This window comes from Protopterus annectens, chromosome 2.part2 (genome assembly GCF_019279795.1).
Source record: "Protopterus annectens isolate FY-2018-M chromosome 2.part2, PAN1.0, whole genome shotgun sequence".
Lineage (NCBI taxonomy): Eukaryota > Metazoa > Chordata > Ceratodontiformes > Protopteridae > Protopterus > Protopterus annectens.
This window is the reverse complement of record NC_056730.1, coordinates 396,555,170-396,581,843: the sequence shown is the minus strand read 5'-3', so window position 1 is coordinate 396,581,843 and position 26,674 is coordinate 396,555,170. Positions and strand designations below refer to the sequence as shown.

The following is a 26,674-nucleotide window of genomic DNA, read 5'->3' as shown; positions in this document are numbered from 1 at the left end:
CCATTAGAAAAACTGACCAGCTTCTGGTAGCATATGCAACAGGAAAGGAAGGAAAACCAATTTCAAAACAGACAATCTCCAAATGGATAGGAAATTGCATTAGATTTTGTTACTCCTACCATGGAAAGAAAACTCCAGAGAACATCAGGCCTCACTCCACAAGGGCTACAGCCACTACCACAGCTTTCTTACGAGGAGTGGCTACCAAGGACATTATAGAGGCTGCTACTTGGACCTCCGTGCATACATTTGCCAAGCATTACAATTTACCTTTATACTCTAGATCCCGAGCAGGTTTTGCCACTGCTGTTTTGCAAGGGATCCTAACTACACCATAATCTTTCCTTTTTCCTCCTCCCCTAGTTTAGCTATGGTATTCTACCCATCTGTAAGGACTGCAGATACATCCTTGAAGGACATAGTACAGTTTTGTACCTACCATAAATGTAGATGTCCGATAGGAATGCATCTGCAGTCAGGATTACCCACCCACCTTCCCCTCTGTGGTACTCCTAGGGTATTTGCCATCCTTCAGCTAGCTTGGGGGGATCTATTATGGTGTATTTGTTTGTATATATGTACATACATGCTTATTTTATGTGTTTGCTCTCTACTATTTGGAAACATTGGCATTTATCCAAATTTAGCCATCCAAGAGGGCAGCTGGCATCTGGGGCAAGAAACACTGGGGAAAATGGCGTCGGCTGATGCCTTTATACCAGAAAAACTGCAGCTATGACGTCGGGTGAAGCGCGACACCAGCCGAAGCCAGACCCAGACTTTGGAATCCGGCCGACCGAAAGGCTGCCTGACAACAGGACAACCCATTTGTAAGGACTGCAGATGCATTCCTATCGGACATCTACATTTATGGTAGGTACAAAACTGTACTTTTTGGATATTGTGGATGATGCTTTTTCGGAGGCTAACTTAACCCCTGACTCTTTTCCTCCTGCTCCTGTTAAGCCTGATAGATATTACAGGGTTCCTGATTCCCACCAGTTTTTATACAAGAACCCTTCTGCTGACCCTGAAACCATTTCTCAGGGTCCTAAGGGAGTTAAGGCAGCTTCTGCCAAAAACCCCATTCCCACTGAAAAGGATTCTAGATCTTTAGAAAGATGGGGCAAAAAGTGTACACTTCTGCTACTTTGTCCATTAGGGCTTTAAACTGTCAGTTTCATATGCTGAAATACTAGCACTTTCTCTTGTCTGTTTTAAAACAAAAGCTTACTTCCATTTCTGCCTGTGCAGATGATAAGGAATTACATGACTTATTGCATGCCACTGAACAAGTTGGGAAGCATGGTTTACACTGTGGATTTGATGCCTTGGAGGCTTCTTGTAGGGCTGCTGCCTCCGGCACAGTCATTAGAAGGCATGCATGGCTAAAGGAATAAAATTTGCCAGAACAAGTAAAAGCTAAATTATTGGATGCTCCTGTTCAGCATAATGTTTTGTTTGGATCAAAAGCTGAAGAGGTGATTAAAAAGATGGAGGATAAGGCGAAATCCATGCAAACAGTTAAAGATTTCTTACAAGTACAGCCACCAAGATTTAGCAGGAATTGGCCTTCTAAAAATTGGTCCTTTCCCACTTCAGACAGGCCTCAGAAGGGTAGATATAGACGTTCCAGAGGAAGGCCTCAAGCACAAGCTTCTTATAGACCAAGACAGTGGACTGCTTCCACCCCTAGGGGAGGAGAGGATAGGTCACAAACTTATAGGAAACAAACTCAATGACTCCCTCTGTTGGGCTGCAGGAACTCCTTGCCTGGAAGCCCCTCTCGGAGGAAAACTCTCTCTTTTTTTATCAAAATTGGACTCGTATAACCCAAGACAAGTGGGTTCTGGATGTGGTTTAAAGAGGTTACAAATTCCATTTTCATACCCTGCCAAGGCCAAGCGGATGGCCAGACCTTCCAAAACATCAGTGGACAGAGGCCTTAAACCAGGTGGAAGCACTTTTGGCTATGAAAGCCATAGAACTGGTTCCACTTTCAGAGATGGGACAAGGTTTTTACTCAAGGCTCTTTCTAGTCCCCAGGAAGCAAAACTCATGGAGACCCATTCTGGATATGTCAGTCTTGAACACCTTTCTAGAAATTCCAAAATTCAAGATGCTTACTCTACAGCAGCTACTTCCAATGCTATCCAAAGATGCGTGGATGGTAACTTTGGTTTTAAAGGAGGCATATTTACACATTCCCATCAGGCAGGAACGCAGAAAATACCTCAGGTTCAAGGTCGGATCGAGGCACTTTCAATTCTCTGCGCTGCCCTTTGGATGGTCTGCTGCGCCCAGGGTCTTCACCAAATGCCTGGCTCCAGTAGTAGCTTACTGCATACTTAAGGGAATTCAAATTTATCCTTATCTGGACGATTGTCTAATTCAGGCAGACAGCAAGGATGTCTTACTCCAGCATCTAGAGTTTGTACAAAACCTCCTCAAGTTCCTGGGATTCTCTGTAAACATAAAAAAGTCACATTTGACACCCTCACAGCAGATAACTTTTCTGGGTGCTCTTCTAAACACCACAACACAGATGGCATTTCTGACATCCGAAAAACAATTACAGCTGGCTTCAACTTTCAAAACCTTGGCAACTTTAACTCAGCTATCTGCAAGGAGATTCCTGCAGGCTCTGGGTTACATGGCCTCCTGCATCCTTCTCGTACCATATGCAAGACTACACATGAGGAAAATACAGTGGTACCTAAAAAGTGTATGGTCTCAGCATTGCCACAGTTTAGACATACTGATCTCCGTCCTGCCTTGCTTTCAAAAGGAATTTCTTTGGTGGTCCAGGGCATGTACTCTAAACAAAGGGAAACCCTTCTGTCTGCCTCCTGCCACTCAGATTCTAACCACGGATGCGTCGGATTATACTTGGGGAGCCCATTTTCAGGGCAACTGTTTGCAGGGCCTTTGGACAAAGGATCTGAAGCACCTGCATATCAATTTAAGGGAAATGTTAGCCATTCAGAAAGCCCTAATGGCCTTCAGGAATCTTCTACAACCAGGACAACTACTAATACGGACAGACAACACCACAGTTATGTGGTACATAAACAAGCAAGGGGGATCTCATTCCTACCCCCTTTGCAGACTAGCCATGGATCTATGGAACACAGCTCTAGCTTGCAATCTGGACCTTCAAGCTCAGTTTCTACCAGGGAAGCAAAACTTCCTGGCAGACAGTCTGAGCAGAAACCTTTCAGATCCACACGAGTGGATGCTGGGCACCAAAATATTCAGGATGATAACAGCAGTCTGGGGATGTCCTCACATAGACCTCTTTGCATCCCATCTCAACCATCAACTACAGAATTTTTGCACCAGGACTTTCTACAAAGAAGCTTGGAAAGTGGATGCCCTATCATTCAGTTGGAGGAACCTCTTGGGATATGCCTTTCCACCTCTTCCTCTTCTTCCACGGGTATTATTAAAGATAAAACAGGACAAGCCCAGGATGATAATCTTGCTGGCCCCAAATTGGCCTCGACAGTTTTGGTACCCAACTCTAAAAAACCTATGTCTGGAGCCCCCTTGGATTTTACCTCAGTCTCCGAACCTTCTGTCCCAACATCAGGGTCAGGTTCTACACTCTCATGTCAGAACTGTCAGCCTGGTGGCCTGGTTAATCCAGGGCCTTTGACTTCTTCTTTCCTACCCAAGCAGGTTATGGATGTCATTTTAGAAGCCAGACGTCCTAGCACTAGAAAATCTTATGCAGGGAAATGGAAAAGATTTTGTTCCTGGTTGCAGGCTCAGGATTCTGATCCTCTTCTTCCGAACATTTCTTCAATTTTACTTTACTTGACAGATCTCGTACATAAGGGTCTCTCTTTCTCTTCCATTAAGATACATGCCTCTGCTATTTCTGCTCATTATAATACAGACCCTCCAATCTTTTCCCATCAGCTCATGAGACAGTTTCTCAGAGGAGCTAAGAATTTAAGACCTCCTAGATCTCCTCCCATTCCTGCTTGGGATCTCAACTATGTTTTGGAAAAACTAACCTTGCCTCCTTTTGAGCCTGCTGCCTCTTCTGACATCAAGTTTTTATCTTGGAAGACAGCTATCCTGTTAGCCCTAACCTCTGCCAGGAGAGTTTCAGAGTTACAAGCTCTTATGGCTGTGGAACCTTATATTATTTTTCATCAAGACAGGGTGTCTGAGGACTAATCCTACCTTCATGCCTAAGGTGGTTTCCAAAGTGGCTTTAAATCAAGTTATCCACTTGCCAACTTTTTTCCCCACTCCTCAAAATAAAGGGGAAAGGATCTTACATTCCTTGGATGTACACAGACAATTACGTTTTTACCTGGACAGAACCAAGGACATCAGAAAATCAGAACAATTGTTTGTTTCTTATGCTTCAAGTTCCCAAGGTAAAGCCATTTCAAAACAGACCATTTCTAAATGGATTGCTCATGGAATCAGATTTTGTTATTCACACCATGGAAAGCAAATCCCAGGGAGTATACGGACTCATTCCACCAGAGCTGCTGCCACTTCTGCGGCCTTCCTCAGGGGAGTTCCTACCAAAGACATTTTGGAAGCTGCAACTTGGAGTTCAGTGCATACTTTTTCTAAGCACTATAATCTACCTCTCTACTCTACGTCTAGGGCAGGCTTTGCCTCTGCAGTCTTGCAGGGCCTTTTAGCCGCCCCTTCTTCTTCTTTATGACCACCTCCCTTTCTTTCAGCTTTGGGATTCTACCCTACAGTCATGACTGCAACGGTGAAACACGATGAACATAGTACAGTTGGTGTACACCTACCATAAATGTAGATGTTCGAGTGTCTTCACTGTTGCAGTCTGGGTTTCCCTCCCTCCTGTCCCCTCTTATTTTTACTTTTGTATGGTTCCTTTTTTCACCATTCTTCTGAGGTGTATTTACAAAGGGTATGGGACCTTTATCATTTTGGGACTCCTGACATCTGGGGCAAGAAAAACTGGAGAAGATGGCGTCGGCTGTCAGCTTTGTACTCCTGGTGCTCTGACGTCAGGGAGCATGGTTGAACAGCCGACGCTGGACCCAGACTTTGGGATTCTGGCCGACCGAGGACTGCCTGCCGGCAGGGAGAACCCTACAGTCATGACTGCAACAGTGAAGACACTCGAACATCTACATTTATGGTAGGTGTACACAACTGTACTTTCCTGGAACCAGTCTCAAGGGATGACCACAGCAGTGCCCAATTTACCTCAGATTTTATAATACTTAACTGAGGTGCTTCACAAGGGCCTGTCTTTCTTTTCCCATCAAAATTCATGCCTCAGCCATTTCAGCTCATTATAACACAGAACCTCCCCTCTTCTCTCATCCATTGCTCAAGCAGTTCCTCAGAGGGGCCAAAAAACTATGACCACCCAGGAGAGCTCCAACTCCAGTCTGGGACCTTAACTTTGTAGTGGTGAAACTCACTCTTCCTCCTTTCAAGCCAGCTGCTACTGCAAACTTAAAATTCCTTTCTTGGAAAACAGGTTTCCTTTTAGCAATCACTTCAGCAAGAAGGGTATCTGAATTACAGGCCCTCATGGCAGTGGAGCCTTTCATCATCTTTCATGTGGACAGGGTGTCCCTCAGGACCAATCCATCCTTCATGCCCAAGGTGGTATCCAGTGTGGTCCTTAATCAGTCCATTCATTTGCCAACCTTCTTTCCTAATCCACAGAACAAAGGGGAATGGATACTGCACTCCTTAGCTGTGCACAGACAACTTAGATTCTACTTGGACAGGACTAAACCTCAAAGGAAATCTGACCAACTGCTGGTGGCATTTGCTGCAGGGGCAGAGGGGAAGGCTATTTCAAAGCAAACCATTTCCAAATGGATAGGCCATTGTATTCATTTCTGCTACAAGCACCATGGAAAACCTATCCCACAGGGGATCAGACCCCACTCAACCAGGGCTGCATCTACCTCTACAGCCTTTCTCAGAGGCGTCCCTACCAGGGACATCCTAGAAGCTGCTACCTGGAGTTTTGTACATACTTTCACCAAGCATTACCATCTGCCAATTTTCTCTAAATCCAGAGCTGGCTTTGCCACTGCAGTCTTGCAGGGCCTTATAGCTGGTCCTAATGCTGTCTAAATTCCTCCTCCTATCTTTAGCTTTGGGAATCTACCCAAATGTAATGACTGCAACAGTGAAACATGAAGAACATAGTACAGTTGTGTACACTTACCATAAATGTAGATGTTCTAGTGTATTCACTGTTGCAGTCCTGGTTACCCTCCCTCCAGCCCCCTGAATTCTTTTGGCTATACCTCTACTCTCCTTTACTATGCTCAAAAGCTTTTTGGTGTATTTGCTTTTTTGTTGGAGGTATAACTTTGTATAATTATAGATTTAATTGCTTCCCATTAGGGGGGCACCTGACATCTGGGGCAAGAAAAACTGAGGTAATGACGTCGGCTGCATGTTTTATACCCCTGATGACCTGACGTCACGGAAGAAGGGACAGCAACCGACGCAGGACCCAAGACTTTGCTAATTAGGCCGACTGAGGGCTACTGCAAGCAAATAACCCAAATGTAATGACTGCAACAGTGAATACACTCGAACATCTACATTTATGGTAAGTGTACGCAACTGTACTTTCTTCTTCTTCCTTGTCTAAAGAAGGATTGTTAATGGTGGATTCAGCAGTTGTCTCTGAAACCAGGCCTTCCTTTTCATCCCCCTCTTCCATCTCAAGAACTGTTCACATATGCCTCAGAGGTAGGTTGGGGAGCAGCCTTTGGCACTTTGAGTACAGGGGGCCTGGTCTCCTCTTCAGCAAAAGGAGCACATCAACATCAAAGAGATGACAGCACTCCTACTGGCCCTTTAAACCTTTCATCCTGTCATCTCCAGGCTCTCTCAAAGTGTTTATAGACAACACAGTCCTGTGGTATGTAAACAAACCGGGATAATCAAAATATTACCATCTCTGCAGGCTTGCTCTCAAGGTATGGGAGCTTGTGGTTCAGAATCATGTGACTGTTCAGGCAGTTTATATTCACTCATTTCAAAACTGTGTGACAGACAATCTTGAGTAGGTCCTTGACTCAATTCCATGAATGGATGCTTCACAGGGGTGTGCTTCTGGACCTTGTCCACAAGTGGAGTACTACTAAAATAAATCTTTTTGTCTCCCCTCTGAACAGACCACTTCCTCAATTTTGTGCCAGAGTCCCAAGTTTTGGTTTGGAAGGTGGACTTTTTTTCTTGGACGGGGATGTTTCTATATGCATCCCCCTTCCTTTCATTCCAAAGGTTCCGTTCAAGATTCAAAAGGACAAATTCAAAATCTTGCTGGTGACTTCCTTTTGGCCAAGACAGCATTGGTTCCTTCTGCATTTAGCCAAGGGCAGTCATCACAAGTTACCTCACAGGGTTGGACCTACTCACACAAGATAAGGGAGTTCTGATGCATACCCACCTGTCCACTCTTCAACTGACTCTGTGTGTAATATGATTTTAATTCCTTACAAATACTTTTTTTCCTGATGAAGTCCTTTGGGTTCTGCAGAAGGCCAGGAAATCCTACATATCCAAATGAAAGAGCTTCTCTGTCTGGTATATTTCAGGTAACCAAAATCCAATCTCTGTAGTTGTTCCTGTGGTTCTTTCTTATTTGTGTGGATTGCTCAATGGTTGTCTTATTCCTCTGTCAAGTCACAACTATCAGCTATCTCTGCTTGTGTGCCTTTATCTCTTCCTTTAGCTATCAGGTTTGAGGCAAAACAATTTCTTAAAGGCATCCTTCACGTCAGACTGTGGCTCCTTTTGAGCCTGCGGCTTCAGCTTCCTTGCAGCATTGCTCTTGGAAAACTGTTTTGTTGTTAGCCCTTACTTCAGATAGGTGTCTGAGCTTCAAGCCCTTATGACGTGTCCCCTTTTTTTGATTTTTCATAAAGACAGCGTGTCCTTGCATACTAATCCTTCCTTCTTTTATGTCCAAGGTGGTGAATGAGTTATCACTTAACCAGTCTCTTCATTTACCTATTTTCCCTTCTCCACAGTCTCCTACTGAGAAGGTACTACACTTTGGAAGTACATAGACGACTCAGATTTTATTTGGATAAGACTAAGGCTATCAGGAAATCTGATCAGCTTTTTGTCTCTTTTCATCCCAGGCCTTTGGGAGTGGCTGTTTCCAAGCAGACAATTTCTTCTTGGATTTCTAAAGCTATTTATTTTTGTTAACGCTTTTCATGGTAAGATCCTACCTTTCCCTGTTAAGGTTCATTCTACTAGGACTGTGGCTTCTTCTGGTGCTTTTTTCAAAGGGTTGGACACTAACTCTATTTTTGAGGCAGCTACCTGGATGGCAGTGCATACTTTCACCAAACACTTACAAGTTGGATGGTATTTCCAGAGCTCAAGCTGGTTTTGCTAGGGCCATTCTTGATGGTTTTCTAGAGAGCTCTGTGTGTCATTCCTCCTCCCAGCTTTCTTCCTGAGTTTTGGCACTCTCCCGTATGTTAAGAATACTGCAATAGTAGAATAGAAGGGCATAGTGTAGTTGTGCAAAATCTTACCATAGTGATAGATGTCCTTCTCTTCACTGTTGTAGTATTTAATCCCTCCCTCCTCCCCCTGAACCTTTTCCTCTTCTAGAAGTACTGTTAACCTCTTTTCATTAATTTTCCTTGGACTGCCATTCCAACTGGGGAATTCAGTTCTGAGGATGGTACATCCAGACATCGCTTTTATGCCCTACGTATGGCCTGCCTTGGGTAGTAAAAGACTTTGGTATACTGGCCGGATGTCAGGCTGCCCAAGGCGGGGGCAATCCCTTGTGTTAAAAATACTGCAAGAGTGAAGAGAGGAGCATTTCTCTTTATGGTAAGATTTTACACAACTATACTTTCTTGTCATCTCCATTTGAATGCGTGTCACATCTTACAAGACTTTTTGCTTTAATGAAAATATTCAAACACAAAAACAAACTCCTCCAGTATTATGTGGTCTACATTGTGTACTTTTGCAAGGCACTGTAAGCTGAATGTTTTCTGAAGGTTTGGGCTTTTCTATGGAATTACCGTGATCAGAGGTATGTTCCTATGATGACCACCCAGGAGGATAGGCTTGGGACTCTGTCCCATTGATTCATGAAAATGAGCCTCATACAACATGTGAAAGATATGTACTTGCCTAAACCGTGGATGTGTATGAGCTTGTGCATCCTTATTAACATACCCACCCTCCTTCCCTCTTCCTTATGGCAGACTTTTTCCGTATATTAGTGGTGGCATTACTTTGTTGTGTATTCCACTTTTGAGCAGTGCACCTGAGGAAGCTGTATTTCAGGCTATTATAGGTAAAGTGGAGGGCTAATGTCTTGGGAAAGATTTAAGGGCTGAAATAATTGAAAACATTCACTTTGTCATTTTGTTTGATGAGGATAGACCATCTTATTGAGATAACGTCTGTTTCTGCTGTGCACTGACTTAAAGGTTTATGATCATTTTGTAAATACAGCTGTTATTGGAACTGTTTAGATATAAATATGTAAAATAAGTTAGTTCAGCCTTCATTACTGCAAGAGTTTAGAGAGGCATATTGAGAGAGTATCTGAAGAATGTTATATAAGAGACCTGCAGTTAACAACAGTACTGATTATTAACTTAGAAGTGGAACTGTATGGATTTCGGCACTTAAAGTATAAGCTCTCTTTAATTAATCTTGTTCTGTCCTGTATTCCTTTCAAAATCAGCATAGGTAAAGTACCCCTGACTTTGGTTGTCAATCTAAGTCCTTACCTAATCCATGAAACCAGTACACTGCCTGTGATTGAGGCCTTAGATCACTTTGACCATATCTATGGACTGCTAGAGAAGAGAGGGTTCATGGATCTTGCTTCAAGAGTACAGGTAAGCTTCTTACTTTACCATTTCACATCTGAATTATAAATGCAGGCTGTTGTAATAGTTTGATGGGCTGGAGTCCATAATGTAGGGACATGCAAGAGGAAAAGTACATTTTCTTCTTTTTATTATTATTATTATTATTATTATAGTGTTATTATTTAAGTAATTTTGTTCACCTTCAGCAAAGAAAAATGGGAGAAAATGATGGAGAAACATGGAAAACAAAATAGCATAGCAGCCCAGTTTTTACATTGATTTATAAGTGTGTATATAATCAGCTTTTGACTATCCATTTTTCTTGGACTGCCTTCTGTTTGTATATAAATTTTTGCAGGGTGTTCCAATTTCTTTGCACATCTCAAGTATATGCTGCTAAGTGAGTCATTTTTCCTCTGAATTTGACTGTAGGCTTGCATGTGACATTTTACTTTATGTCCATGCATTTTGTAAATGGACTGATGTCCTGTCCAACACTGCTTGTCAAAGTAGGCCTTGGTTCCCCAGTAACTATGAATAAAATAAAGCAGGTATCTGAGAATGAATGCTTGGGTAACATGTCAGTAATAGGCAAATAAATCATAATACCAGTAGTTTAGCGTGTTTAAATACATGGACACAGTTGGAAGTTACGTGTAGGCAACAGTCCTGAGTTACTCAACTAAACCTTGCAAAATACTTGTAAGTTAGCCATATAATCACATATTGTTTTGATAACATAGTAAAACCATTAATGTTTCCATTATCTTCACACTGTGTAGCGTGTTCCACTTGTATCATTGTTTGCCACTGCATTACAAAACGGGGATTAATGTTTCCACATTTGGATAATGCATTTTGTTGTTAGTAGTCAGAAGTGATCTATAACAGTGGTGCATTGCAATGATGGGATTTGTTCAGGAAAGGGAACATCAAAAAGTTTAGCATTCTGTGGCTTTTCTGTTGTCTCTCTCTCCTCAAGTTTTTCAAGTACTTTGTCATTTTCTTCCCACTTCCAAAGATAACTGCCAGGTGCATTATACAGAAATGTGGCACCACTCCCTTTTTGCCAGCACATACACACTTTCCATACTGCTCCAGTTTATATGGATCCATTTTAGAGAGTCTGATTTGCATACAGAATGAAAAGGATGGCATTCTTCATGTGTAAGTGATGTATATAACAAGGAAATGGGTATGCATGGTACCATCAACATCATGCCTTCAAGTACTGGTAGCTGTCTGTATGAAGCTCTCTAATTTTGTCTAGGATGAAAATCGAGAGAAAGTGCAAGAGGTCAAGGAAAATCCCTGTAGGCTTTCTACCTGCATTAAGGGGAGTGGTATTTGATGTTGATCTACTTATCTTCTGGGTTCAGAGGTCCACTATACATAACAGCAATGAATCATTATTGACTAACAGAGTTGTATAATTATACCAATACCCAGCAATTCTGTTTGGACAAACTAAGATTTACCAGACTTGTGAAAATGCATTAAAATGCCAATGTATGTCCTGAAATCCCATAACTCCTATCTCGACTATTAGCTGGTGTCTCCTGGCAAGTCTTCCTTGAGAAAACCTGTTTAGCCACAGCCTTCAAGTTCCCCTTCTGTTCTGGACAGTGACATTAAGTGTTTCACTTTTTTATTTCCCTGCTGACTTCTTTTGTCCAGATAAGCCTACTTGGAGAAGACAGTATCCCAAAGTAATTGTGTATTTTTTAACCCATTTTTGATGGGAGGAGAGGCCTTTCTGAAACATCCAGGACTTATTTCAGGTTCTTCTTTCTTAAATAAAGCCTTGTAATTTTTTCCAGTATCTTACCCTATAAATCTTCCAATCTGATTGATTTTTGGACATGATTCAAAGGGAAAAATATGTGGCCATCAAGTATAACATTTTAAATCTGGGAATGGAATGCCTTCTTTCTCACCTTCTGACCATTAGCTCATTACATATTCTGTGCTTCTGAGGATTTCAGTTGCTTTTTGCTGAATGCTGCCATTAATGAGGGAGTGTTTTTTGGACAAGCTTTATGGGTCTACTCACATGCTTCATTTGGAAGAAGCCGGCCCCTTCCTCAACAGGAATGTGACATTTAGTATATCAGGATGGCTGAGGAGATAAGGATTAGTTGTGTATGGCAGACTTCTTCAGCTTTTCAAAGTGTACCACTGAAATGAAGATTGGAACATGTAATGCACATGCTTTTTAATTGAATATAACTGGTTAAGGTGTCAGTTTCATAAAGTTTACACTGTATTCTATGTTCCTCTTTTAAATTTCATGCTTATTCTGTGAGAGGTAGTACTTTACTTTTATGTTGCATGCATTATGCATCTGTATAGTTTACATGTTGTTAAAGCATGTCACTCATTGCAGTGGAGTATATTGCTGTCTTTCTCAGTAATCTATCAATTTTTAACATTTGGAAGAGTTTTTAGCCTTTACTTTTGCTGTTGACATGTTAGTAGTCAGGGACATACCTTCAGACATTTCATTAAGATCGTTTGCATTATGTGCTTCTGGAAATACCTCTGTTGATACCATCTTGGATAACTTGGCTGCTTCTCAAAAAATTCTTAAATTCGGTGGTTTTACTTCAAACAGTCAATGTTAAGTTGTCTATCTCGCCTTCATTCTTGCTGGTTGGGATCGGAGCTGATCCTCGGCTCTGACTCGGCCATCTTCAAAAGCTCGAGAGCTGTTTACTGGCTCGAGGCTACCCCTTATCCCATGATGCCTAGCGATAGCTACCCAGATCTCGTTTGCTGCTTCAGCTGCGAGGTATCATTTTTCTGGCTCAGGCTTGTATAGAGTTTTTGTGTAATTTTATCACTAGAATTTAACTTTTCTAGTATTTTATTATTAGCGATAGTTTGTTTCTGTGATAGATAACTGTTATCCTATAGTAACCCCTTGTAGAATTCGTTTAACGTAGAGAATCCCCCCCCCCCTCTTTTCTTGTCAGGTTAGCCGTTTAAGTTAGAGGCTTTCCTCGTGTCTTTTTCTTATAGGCTAGCCGTTTAAATTAGAGGCTTTCCTATTATCTGTAAAAAGAACAAACAAAAAAAAAAGACCTTTTTCTATAGTCTTTCTCTTAGGTGTGTTTTTTGTAGACTGTATATTGATTGTTGCTATAATTGGTATCTTCTACTGTAAAGTATGTCAAAGGAATCCAAGGTTTCTGGGTTCAAGAATTGTGACTCATGCTGTCAGAAAATGTCTCTGACAGATGGGCACACTTCTTGCGTCTATTGTTTAGGCGCCATGCACCTGCAGGACTCTTGTTCTATTTGCCATGCCTTTAGTCCAAGAGTCCTGCAGGAGTATAAGAATAAGCTCATTCTTAGGGGTCTCTTAAAACCCAAGGATTCACCGGCCAAGAGCTCACAGCCAGTGAAATCTCCTAAATCCACTAAGCCGTCAGCTCCAAGTTTGGAGCCGTCCTCGGTTCAGGATTTGCCTTCCACGTCGGTTCCGGCTGGCACCGACAAGACAATTTCCCCATCGGCTCCATCAGAGACTTCGGAGCCTTCGTGGATCCACAAGAGGCTGAGGTCCCCTTCCCTAGAGTCTGTGCATTCGGCTCCTCAGTCTCCTTTACTTCAGAGTGAGCGTAGCCACTGATTCTCTCACTCCTCTCGATCCTCTAGGCTGTCGGATCATGATGTGGAGAGAATGGTCAGTAGGTTGCTAAAGTCGCAGGCACTAGCCAAATTGTTGTTCCAGCCCTCCTCAACAGGTTTCCGTCTCCGTCCACTTCTCTTGATGTTCCTCCTCCGACTCCAATGAGTTTGGAGCCGGAGTTCGTTGGGGTTCGAGTAGTGGAACTGTCGGTTCTGATATCTCCTTCAGTTCCTACGTCGGCTCCAATTCCCTTGGTGGTACCTTCCATCGAGGGATCTGGGCACCGGGACTCCCTCATCGGCTCTAAGGGGGCGAGTGGCATTGGACCCTTGTCTGACCCCGTTCTCCCTCTCGGAGCTTCGGCGCAGGTGAGCTCGGCTCCCACATCGGCCTCGGAGCCGTCCCCCTCAGTGCAGAGAAAGATTCCTATTTCTTCGGAACCGGAGCTTTCTCTACATCATGGCAGGGGGCGCCTTTGATGTCATGCGGAGTGTGCTGTCCACTGAGTCAGCTCCACTTTCAGCCCCACCGGCTCCGTCCCCTGTAGTGCCTGTGCCAACCTCTGCTCCTCTTCCAGACCCTAAGCGTAGGGAACCGATGCTCCAGGACACCCCATTGGGTGTTTCCTCCTCTTCCGAGGCCTCTCCTGATCACTCAGAGGAGCCCCCTCGGAAGAAAAAGTTTAAGAGGAAGCACATTGACTCACCTGAGTCTGTCACTTCTGATACCCCTCTGAAGATATTTCCTTCTCGGACATCCTAGAAATGCTTAAGCAGAGGGGGAACTGGAACCCCCTAGCCCCTACCGAGGATGAGTCTGTATTTCTGGATTCTTTCGGTTTCCGACCTTCCACCTCCTGGGTGTCTCCGCCTTTCGATCCACTTATGGCAGTGGTGGCTCGGAAGGCTTGGTCAGCTCTGGATACAGTGGAGCCAACTCCGAGGAGACCTGGTAAATTCATTACAGCACCCCAGGATAAGCAATTCCTTACTAAAGATGTTCCTGTTGATGCCATGGTGGTAGCAGCAGCCACCAAAAAAGAGACCTCTTCATCTGTCCATCCCCCTAACAAGGAGTCTAGGATGATGGACAGATACGGGAAGCGAATGTTCACTTCAGTGACCTTCTCTGTGAGGTCACTGAACTACTTATGTCATTTTACCCGACTTCAAAGGGATCTCCTTAAAGAGCTCGGAGATACCCTTCAAGATCCATCAGCTGAGGGAGCTCAGGCTTAAAGCAGCTTCCCAGCTGGCGACGCTTAATTCTGTAGTTAACTCCTCCATGGGGCTCAATTCCTATGCAGCTGATGGGGCGAGTAGATCCGCAGGTACAGGTGTGGCCCTTAGGAGGCATACATTGATGCGACTGTGTAACTTTGCGGAACCCTTTTGAGCGTCCTTCACCAACACCCCCTTTGATGGTTCCTTTCTTTTTGGACCACAGGTGAAAGACACTTTGACTAGGTGTGAGCAAGAAGGCAAGACTCTCTCTGCCATGGGAGTCCATTTTTCCACTCCTTCTAGACCTTACCCCAGAGGTCAGAAGAGTGGCAAGATGTGGTTCCGAAAATCTCAGGGACCCTTGCCTGACACACGTAACGATTTTTCCTCCAGAGGCAGAGGGGGAAACAATAACAACAGATGCCACCCTCTTGGCAGAGGGGTCCGCAGAACCAGTGCAACAGAGAAGCTTTCTTTGATAAGCCCTTTCAGCATCCCTGAGGGGTTGCCCTGGCTGCTCACCTCAGGAGGCAGTCGGGGGAAGACTTTCACTGTACCCAAAAGCCTGGCAAAATTTAACGCAAGACAGATGGGAACGGTCCATTATATCCGGAGGTTACAAAATTCCCTTCCATCTATCCCCCTTACTGTCAAAGAAATCCCTTCCAGATGTTCCACCCAATCTGAAGGACCAAGCAGTAATAGAAATTTCAAAACTGCTAGAAAAAAAGAGTCATCCAGAAAGTCCTGGCAGACCAGCATGGATCCGGAACTTACTCAAAGTTCTTTTTGGTACCAAAAAAGACAGAGGACTGGAGACCAATTCTGGATCTCATCAGACTAAACAGGTCTGTACAAAGAACAAGGTTTTGGATGGTCATGCTACAGTCCATTCTACCCTTTCTGGGTCAGGACAATTGGATGTGCTCAATAGATCTTCAGGACGCGTAATACCATATCAAGATGGACAGGTGCTCCAGGAGATATCTTCGCTTCCGACTGGGAGCCAGTCATTACCATTTCAGAACTCTGCCCTTTGGTCTCACCACAGCCCGCAGGGTGTTCACCAAATGTGTGGCAGTGGTCACGGCTCACCTGAGACGTCAAGGATTCCAGGTGTTTCCATATCTAGATGACTGGCTCCTCACTGCTACCACCAGGCATCAACTCCTACAAGCCAGGGACTACACAATCTGCTCCCAGCTAGGCATTACAATAAATTTCGAAAAATCTGCCTTGTTACCCTGTCAATCTATCACTTACATAGGAGCAGACTTAGACACAAGGAACATGTTTGCAAATCTACTGCTAGAAAGGGTGTCCACAGTTTGTCAGCAAGTACAGATTCTAATGCAGAGCAAAAGGATCCAAGTCAGGTTCGTCCTTCAAACTCTGGGTTCCATGTCAGCAGCCATTCTTCTGATCCCATTAGCACGTTTTCATATGAGGATTCTTCAGTGGCTTCTGTTCACACAGTGGTCCTTCCAAGAACTACCCATGACTCACATGATCCTGATCACGGATGCATGCAAAAGACATCTGTCTTGGTGGATGGTCTCCCCACTAGTTACTCAGGGCAGACCTTTCATACAACCCCCTCCGGTAGCCACAGTGACGACAGATGCCTCCCTGATAGGGTGAGGGGGGCATTATCTGGGCAGGACAGTCCAAGGCACTTGGCAACCTCACGAGTACCATCTGCACATAAACGTCCTGGAAATAAGAACCGTGCTCCTGGCATTGCAAGCCCTTCAAGACGGTCTTACTTCCGGGACCATTGCAATTCAAACAGACAACATGTCAGTGGTGTGGTACATCATCAAGCAGGGCGGAACCAGATCCTACCCCCTGTGTCGAGAAGCACTCAGACTGTGGCAGTGGGTGATTTCCTCCCAACGTTTTCTGATTGCAACGCACATCCCTGGGAGATCCAACATCATAGCGGACAGGCTCAGCAGAGCAATCCTCATGCCTCACGAGTGGTCTCTGAATCAGGAAGTTGCGGATCTTATCTTCTGTAAATGGGGACAGCCTTGCTGCGATCTTTTTGCCACCCCCCTTCAACAGCAAATGCAACAACTACTTCTCCTCCTTCCGCTTCCAGGTCACATACCCAGAGACACTCTAGTCCACGATTGGCCTCAGGGACTTCTTTATGCCTTTCCTCCGTTTCCCCTGATACTGAAACTCATCCAGAAAGCAAAATTGTTGGGTTGCAAAATGATCCTCATTGCCCCCTACTGGCCTCGAAAGGTATGGTTCCCGTTCCTGCACCATTACCTTCGCCATCAACCCTGGACTCTGGACCCAATTCCAGATCCCCTGGTTCATCAATCAGGCAGGTTGCATTAGTCCCTCCAAACTCTCCAGCTCACAGCTTGATTGCTCCACTTCCAACCTTAGCCAGGCTTTCCAGCATTTCCCCAGCAGTACATGAGATTATCGTCTCCTCTCACAAGTCTACAACCAGGAAAACTTATGCTAGCAAATGGAAACATTGTTCTTGTTGGGCAGAGGCTAGGAATGTGGATCCCTTTTCAGCCCCAGTTCATGAAATTCTGGAATTCCTAGCACAACTTTTTCACTCTGGGTCCGCTTCCGCTACGATCAGGGTACAATTAGTGGCCATTTCTAACTTTCATGTTGGTTTGTCAGATTCTAACATTATGTCTCATAAGCTCTGTAAAGTTTTTTTGAGAGGGACAACTCTTCTTAGGCCTCCACTGAGAGATCCCCATCCTCCTTGGGACCTTAATTTAGTCCTAACTTTCTTAATTCTGCCTCCTTTTGAACCAGCAGCGTCCTGCTCCGTTAAGTTTCTATCTTGGAAGACACTCTTTCTGGTAGCTATTACTTCAGCCAGACGTGTCTCCGAACTTCAGGCACTATGCGTTCATCCTCCATACTTGGTTTTTCATAAGGACAGGGTTGCTCTGAGGACTAATCCTTCGTTTCTTCCTAAAGTCTGCTCAGAAAATAATTTAAACCATTCTATAGATCTTCTTGTTTTTTTCCCTAATCATACCAACAAGGCAGAGTACAAATTACACCAATTGGACGTGCATAGACAGTTGCGTTTTTACCTGCACAGAACTAAGGAAATAAGGAAGTCGGACCAACTATTCATTTCTTATGCCTTGGACAAACAAGGTCTCCCAGTTTCCAAGGTAACATTGCCTAGATGGTTGTTGCACACTATTACTTTCATTTATCAGTTACGGAACAAAGAGTTACCTATCAAACTGAAAGGTCATTCTACTAGGGCCTTGGCCACCTCTGTTGCCTTCCAGTCTAGGCTGCCCATGGATTCTATCTGTGCAGCCGCCACGTGGGCAAACCCTCATACCTTCATTTCTCATTACAAGCTGGATATGGTCTCCAGGAGCAGAGCTGACTTTGGTTCCACTGTTCTGAAGAGTCTGTTCCACTGAGCCACCCAGGATATTAAGTGCTAGGGACCCTGTCCCAACCAGCAAGAATGAAGGCGAGATAGACAACTTAACATAAAGAAGTTATGTACCTACCATAACGTTCCATATTAGTTGTCTTCATCTCGCCTTCTTTCTTGCGTCCCACCCTCCGTCCCCCTGTCCTAGTGGACCGAGAGGAGTTTCTGTTTCACTGGCTGGGTGTTCTCTTGTTTTTCCTCTACTGGCTTAGAGAATATAGCAGGTTTAGTCAACCTATTTTTTGGACTGGTTTATTCTCTTGCTATGTCTGGCATTAGCTATTTCAAATGAAGTCTGGGAAGCTGTCACTAGGCACCATGGGATAAGGGGTAGCCTCGAGCCAGTAAACAGCTCTCGAGCTTTTGAAGATGGCCGAGTTGGACGAGGATCGGCTCCAATCCCAACTAGCAAGAAAGAAGGTGAGATGAAGACAACTAACATGGAACGTTATGATAGGTACATAACTTCTTTTTTTAGAACATACTTGTTTTGAACAACTGTCCCCTGTTTATTCTTAGCAACTTTCTGTCCTTAGTCCTGCAGCAAAGTGAAACAGTACTCAGTTAAGGTAGTGAGGTTGCCTAAAGCTGCCATTGAATGTATTAAGAGTAATCCGTGATTTACAAAGCTTAATTACCAACACCTGTTAATGCTGGGTGGTTAGTTAGACAACAGCATTACTGTATAAAATAACTGGGTATGAAATTTAAAATAGCTGAATGTAACATTTAATATAACTAAAATTTTTACTTAAGATAAACAGCTAATCCTGAGTTGTGAAAGAAAAGTTATGTAATGCAACTGTGGGGCATGCAGTCTTACACAACCAGGCATGCTGCAGTATGGTAAAATTTATGGTCTGTTACAGTGAGAGCAAAACTGATAAGCGACTAATAACAGAACTGATTATGCATAAGATGACTGTAAGTTCTGCAGCTGCAAAGCATGCAAATAGTTTCATTAATGGAGTGTAATTTTTCTGTGATTGATTTAATTCTTAGTGGTTTAAACAGGTTAGGATCACAGAATGGTTATATAGCTACCTACACATTTCGACCCTTACCATTGATGAGTGATCCCTATTGGCATAATAGAAAAATAGGTAATACAAAATGATTTAAGCATTCAGCAACAGTCATCATTAAGGCCTTTTGAATAATGGAACTAGGTAATTTAAGTACCATGATAACTCGTCCATACAGTGCTTTTTTGCAGTTTTTACTTCTGCCTGCTATCACACCTTCTTTCTGTCTACTTGGCCCATTTGCTCCTCATCACCAGTGTTGTAGCTGGCTGTAAAAGGCCATCACTGACGCAGCCATCAGCGAAAGTTTTTTTTTTTTTAATATTTGACACTACTGTTTGCACTGTGCATGCCCAGTAACACATCCAGGGATTGACATGCAGTGTGCTTCAGTGAAGGAATGACACTTGCTCCTGCAACTGAAGTAATCCAACAGGACAGTCCTGCTTTCCTTAAAGTCAAAGCTGCAGTGGGGTCTCTGATCTCCAGCAGAGATTTATCTATGGGAAGGTGAACTCAAGGTATGGACACTGATATACTCTTCCCTTCAAGGATAGGCAAACTGCCTCCCTCTCATTGTCCACCCCCCCCCATGCCAGCTCCAGCAGTCATTAGAACTGCTTTTTAAACCTGAGTGGTCTGGACCATAGCCAGGCTTTATTTTTCCATGCCAGCAAACCTGGCAATGCATGTGGTAGTTGACAGAGTAAACTGTGCAAATGATAGTGGAGTTACATTTTGTACAGATGAAAACAAGTTTATTTTGGATACAGTGCATACCATTGGTGTATTATAATCTGAACCACACTTGTAGTGTTAAGTATTACTGAGACTTTAATGCACATATAATTGCCTTGAGAATATTCTGTGTTTGAAGACTGCCAGTGATAACTATAGATGTCCTTCTATTCTCATGTTGCAGTATTCATCACAGTAGGGGAGGTTGCTGCCTGCAGCACTGGACATCCGGCCAGTATACCAGAGTCTTTTTAGATGGAGGGTACATGCGACGTATTAGGTCAGAGCAATAAACCGACGTGGATGTAGGCTATAAAAGTAACATCTGTATGTACCCTCTTCAGAATTTTTCTGCCACAGAGAACGTCTGACTCCAGTTCGCCAGTTTGGGAAGCAAATCGCTTGTTTTGACCGGACAACCACTACAGATAAGTACCCTTCTTGTTATCTTTGCTTAGTTTCTCAGACATACATGTCCAGTAGAAAAGTGGTGTGTGCTTGTGGGAGACAAATTCCTCACAAGGACATGCACGACCAGTGCGTTTTTTGTTTAGGCGAGGCTCACGACCATATGTTTTGTGCTATTTGTAAATCTTTTGTGCCTAAGACTCTGTGCAGCCTTCTGGCTGTGCTGAAATTATATTTAGAAAATCAATTACTTTGGTGTCTCACGGTAGGTATGGAGGATGGGGTAGGCAGGTCTGACGAGCTGCCTTGGAAGAAGGACAAAAAAGGTAGGCCCGTTTCCCACACTGCGCCTCTGGCGTCTGGTGAGACTCTTGAGGCAGATGAAAGACCAGGATTTCTCTGGACCTCCATTTCTCAACCTATTCCGGGAACCAATTTGGAAGCCGGGTTGGTGGAAATAAGTACATTTGCTGAGGTAGACCAGCCATCAGATCCTGATGGTGGAGGAGAACCACAGCTCATGCAGTCAGACTGGCCTACTCCTACCCGCCCATCCTCCCAGGCGGCGACTTCAAAAAATACACAGTCCACTCCTCTGAAAAGGAAACAAAAGCAAAAACATTTAGAATAACCTGTTCCTGGATGGGAAGTTTTCTTCCAGAAACTTTTCAAGGCATTCCAGGCCCTGCAGACACGGATACCACAACCTGCTACTCCTCCAGTGCAGGCCTTAGAGTTATCAGAGGAAGAATGTTCCTCCTCTGAGGAATCCTTGACCTAATGCTCACAAATTGATTCCCCTAAAGATTTTTTATCTCTCCTGAGGAAGAGGATCCCATTACTCCTGAATCTCCAGGAGAAGAATTTACCTTTGGGGATGCTATTTCCCTCTTGAGGGACATTTCAAATGGCAGGTGTGAAGGCTGCCAGCCTAGTTAGATAGAATTTTGTAGATAATTCTATCATTTGTAAATATTAATGTAAGCCACATGCTTGTTCTCGTAAATGTAAGAAAATTGTGGTAAATGTTGAACTTCAAAAATGTGACCACACTGCACTCTGCTGGTGGAAAGCTGATAAGTCAAGCATTGTATAATTGTTTGATCTCAAAACTTGGAGCCGAGATGTCTGAATGGAGGAATTCTTCCTATTGTTTTGAGACCAGAGTTAATGGCTAGAATTTTCATGTATAATGTCTTTTATTGCTCTGGCTTCCTGACCAGCTGCAAGAGCAAAGGAGCTGATGTTCTTCATCTCACATTGCTGCAGTCCTTACACTTGGGTAGTCCGCTGTCCTTGGTCGGCCCGAATATCAAAGTATAAGGCTGACGTCGGTCAAGGCGCATTTGACTGACATCAGGACGTCAGGGTACAAATGCGCATGACCGACGTCATATCCTCAGTCTTTTTTGCCGCATGGTCTGATGCAGAAGCAGCGTTGCAAGTGCCGGTTGGCATTCTGAAATTGTTCGATTTCGGAGTTTCAGACCGAGTCAAAGTTGGCTAAGTACCCCGTTGGGGAATATTTTAGTTTTTTCTTGCCTCAGTGGTTTACCGGATGTCAGAAAAAGTGAATAATTGTATTTCTTGTGGGAAACAGATACCGCATAGAGATTATCATACTTTGTGTATTCCTTGTTTAGGGCCTGAGCACGACGTTGTTGGGTGTCGCTCTTGTGCTAGATTCAATAAGCGCACTATAAAGAGAAGGTTAGATTGTGCCAGGTTAGTCTTCGGGAAGCGGTGCAATTATAAAATGCCGTCGGATGCTTCAACGCCCGCTTCTTCGAAGAAGCGCAAGGACAAAGCAGTTAAGCCTAGGCTAGAAGAACCGTCCGTACCGGACGCCGGTTCTTTAGAGGTGTCGGTGGAGCCGGTGGTTCCACCGGAGGTTTCTTTGGGAACCCAGGGAGAGACTTTGTTATTGCAGGATGTGGCCTCTCAGGAGGCAGGTCAGCCTGAGGGGGCTTCTCAGGTTACTATACTCCCCTCCCTGCCTAGGGTGGTTAGGCCCTCTCCTTCTGTTTCCAAGGCTTCTCCCAGAGGCAGGCCAGGTTTAGCTTCAGTTGGTGTCACCCCTAGTTCTTCAGGAACTGTGCCCAAGAAGCATATGCTTAAAATGGCAGAAGATTTGATTACTTTGATTAGGGGTTCTTTGCCCCCTCCTGATAAGAGACCTAGGGTGGAGCCTGAGCTAGGGAGTTTTGAGCAGGCTTGAGATGATTCATAGTCTTGGCTGAAGACTTGCAGGAGTACTCTCCTTATTCTGATTCTGATGTGGATGATTCTACTCCTTCTGCTTCTCCTCCTGAGGATTTTTCTTTTCAGAAACTCTTCATTCCATGAGGGAGCATTTTAAGTGGGAAGGTCAGGACTTCTCTGATTCCAGGAAAAGGCTTAGGGAATTTTTGTTCTTACCCCAGCATAGGCCTTTGGCTATACCTCCTGTTTTGGATGTAGTGGTAGATGTTTTACAGAGGCTTCTCTTAATCCTGATTCTTTGCCTCCTGCTCCTGTTAAACCGGATAGGTATTACAGGGTGCCTGAAGCTCATAAGTATCTTTTAAGAGTCCTAGGGCAGACCCAGAAACTGTTAGCCAGGGGCCTAAAGGTGTTAAGGCTTCTGTTGTCAAGAATCCGGTTCCTACAGATAAAGAGGCCAGGGCCTTGGATAGATGGGGAAAGAAAGTTTATACTTCTTCCACTCTAGCTATGAGGGCTTTGAATTGCCAGTTTCACATGTTGAAATACCAAAACTATCTCCTTTCACAATTGAAGTCTAAGGTTGATGCTCTGGCGGAAGGTATTGATTGTAAAGAGTTACAGGATTTAGTACATGTTTCTGAACAGGTGGGTAAGCATTCTTTGCAATGTGGTTTTGATGCTGTACAGGCCTCGTCTAGGGTGGCTGCCACTGGGTCAGTTCTTCGCAGGCACGCCTGGCTGAGGGATCAGAATTTATCTGACCATGTTAAAACAAGGATTTTAGATGCTCCTTTACAATCTGATGTGTTGTTTGGTTCTCCTGTTGAGGCAGTTTTGAAGAAAATGGAAGACAAGGCTAAGTCTATGCAGACTGTTAAAGGTTTTTGCAGGTTCAACCTCCAAAGTTTAGTAGCAATTGGCCTACTAAGGGGTGGACATATCCTTCTTATGATTCCCAGTCTAGGGGTAGATCTAGGCGTGGTAGGGGCAGAGCTCAGGGCTCTTTCAGGCCTAGAACAGGGAGTTCTCCTGCACAGTCTTGGTGAGGGCAGGGGTCAGTCCTTTCGTAAACAGACCCAATGACCTACCTTTTCAGCTGCCAGAGCCTTCTCGTCTGGCAGCACCTTTGGGAGGAAGGTTGGCACTTTTCAAAGAAAATTGGAGTTTAATTACCCAAGACAGATGGGTATTGGATATCATACACCACGGTTACAGGTTTTATTTCCATACCTTGCCTCCTTTCAAAGGCATGCCAGACGTTCCTCCTCAACAAAGAATAGAGGCTCACAAGCAAATTTCTCTGTTACTCCAAATAGGGGCTATACAGCCGGTCCCTATGCCAGAAGTGGGCCTAGGATTTTATTCTCGCCTGTTCCTAGTACCTAAGAAGGGGAACACGTGGAGACCAATTCTGGATTTATCTATCCTCAACACTTATCTGGACATTCCCAAGTTCAAAATGTTGACGTTACAGCAGCTTTTACCTCTGCTGGGCAAAGATCATTGGATGGTAACTTTGGATCTCAAGGAGGCTTACCTTCATGTTCCTATCAGACTAAGTTGCAGGAAGTATCTGCGTTTTCGAGCTGGGACTTCTCACTATCAGTTCTCTGCATTGCCCTTTGGCTTATCTACTGCGCCCAGAGTGTTCACGAAAGTTCTGGCTCCAGTGATAGCTTTCTTCAGGCTAAAAGGAATACAGATCTATCCTTATTTGGACGATTGCCTGATTCTGGCTCAAGGAAGGACGAGCTTCTTCTTCATTTGGAATATGTGATAGCAGTGCTAAGATGCCTGGGGTATTCTGTGAGCGAAATAAAGTCCAGTCTAGTACCCTCTCAGGACATGTGCTTTCTGGGTGTAAGACTGAATACAGCATCCCAGATGGCCTTTTGACCCCGGACAAACAAAAGAATCTTTCCCTTTATTTTCATCAGCTATCTCATCAGTCCGGGCTGACTGCAAGGACAGTCCTTCAAGCCTTAGGGTTCATGGCATCTTGTATTCTGGTGCTTCCCAATGCCAAACTGCATATGAGGAAGCTACAATGGTATCTCAAAATGTATGGACACAGCACTGCCAGGATCTGGACACTGTCATTCAAATAATACCTTGCATTCAAAAGGAATTTTTGTGGTGGGCTCAGGAATGTCACCTAAACAAGGGACTCTCTGTGACCCGGCCAGAGGCGAGTCAGATTTTAACGACAGATGCCTCAGACAAAGCTTGGGGAGCTCATCTAAATGGAAAGTGGATACAAGACAAGTGGCCTGCCAGACTACTACATCTACATATCAACTTGAAGGAGATGTTAGCAGTCCAGTTTGCATTAATAGCTTTCAAGGATTTACTTCTTCCAGGGCAGGTGTTGATTCTAACAGACAACACAACTGTCATGTGGTACATCAACAAGCAGGGGGGAACACATTCTTATCCTCTATGCAGGCAAGCAATGATTTTGTGGGAGACTGCTCTCAGTTTACAGCTAAATCTTCAGGCAAGGTTTCTGCCGGGAGCACAGAACTCCTTAGCAGATGTGTTGAGCAGACAAATTATGGATCCCCACGAGTGGAAATTGGATCCTCATGTATTTCAGACATTGACAGTGTCATGGGGAACTCCAGACATAGATCTGTTCGCTTCTCCACTAAACCACCAGCTGCCAAAGTTTTGCACAAAAAGGTTTCATCCCACAGCTTGGAAAGTGGATGCTCTTTCCTTCAATTGGAGCAATCTTCATGTGTATGCCTTTCCGCCTCTGCCTCTCCTCCCAAAGGTTCTACTAAAGGCCAGACAAGACAAGCCAAGGATGATTTTGATAGCTCCAGATTGGCCTCGACAGCATTGGTACCCATTACTGAGAAGCCTGGTACGGAAGCCTCCATGGCCTTTGCCTTGATTCCACACCTGTTGTCTCAGGAGGACAGTCATTTGCTCAATGTCAAGCTTCACTCTCTGCACCTAACAGCCTGGCATATTCTGTTTTGAACCATAGTGGGCCTCCACTTCCACAGCAAGTTTTGAATGTTATTTTGGAAGCTAGAAGGCCTAGTACAAGGAAAGTGTACGCAGATAAATGGAAGAGATTTTTATTTTGGAGTGCAGCAAAGGATTTTGATGTTTCTGAGCCTAATTTAAGTGTGGCTCTTCAATATCTTACTGAGTTACTGGACAAAGGTTTGTCCTTCTCTTCTATTAAGGTTCATGCTGCAGCAATTTGGCTCACTATGATTGTGACCCACCATTGTTTTCTCATCCTTTGTTCAAGCAATTTCTTAGAGGGGCAAATAATATAAGACCCCCACGAAGAGCTCCTACTCCTGCTTGGGATCTCAATTTTGTGTTGGAGAAACTCACTCTACAACCTTTTGAGCCTGCAGCTACTACTGAATTAAAGTTTTTATCATGGAAGACTGCTTTTTTGTTGGCTATTACCTCTGCTAGAAGGGTTTCTGAGTTGCAGGCCCTTATGGCGGTTGAGCCTTTCTTGATTTTCCATAAGGATAGGGTATCTTTACGTACTAATCCTTCCTTTATGCCTAAAGTGGTTTCTAGTGTGGCTTTAAACCAAACTATTCATTTGCCTACTTTTTATGCAAATCCCCAAAATAAAGGGGAAGATTTTGCACACTTTAGATGTACACAGGCAGTTGCGATATTATTTGGACAGAACTAAAGGGTTCAGGCAGTCTCAGCAGTTATTTGTTTCTTTTGCTTTGAGTTCTCAGGGCAAGCCTGTGTCAAAACAAACTATTTCTAAGTGGATTGGGTTTTGCATTGCTTTCTGTTATTCCCATCATGGCAAGGAGATTCCAGCTGGGATTAGGCCTCATTCCACTAGGGCTACTGCCACTTGACAGCTTTTTGAGGGGTGGCAACTAAGGATATTTTGGAGGCAGCTACTTGGAGTTCAGTGCATACTTTCTCTAGGCATTATCACCTACCACTTTACTCTAAATCCAGGGCTGGTTTTGCCACTGCTGTTTTGCAGGGCATTTTGGCAGCTCCTACTTCCTTATAGTTTGGCCATCCTCCCTTACCTCTGCTTTGGGATTCTACCCAAGTGTAAGGACTGCAGCAATGTGAGATGAAGAACATAGTACAGTTTTGTACCTACCATAAATGTAGATGTTCGAAGATCCACA

The 26,674-nt window shown here is 44.0% G+C and overlaps 1 protein-coding gene across 1 annotated transcript in view; it reads left to right on the top strand.

Annotated features, from left to right (window-relative positions):
- Window positions 1-26,674, top strand: part of LOC122795645 (leucyl and cystinyl aminopeptidase) — a 1,650,338-nt gene that overhangs the window by 1,167,159 nt on the left and 456,505 nt on the right. The window contains exon 13 of the mRNA XM_044063917.1: window positions 9,719-9,875. Within this exon, the coding sequence (XP_043919852.1) occupies window positions 9,719-9,875 (157 nt within the window). The remainder of the gene's footprint in view (window positions 1-9,718; window positions 9,876-26,674) is intronic.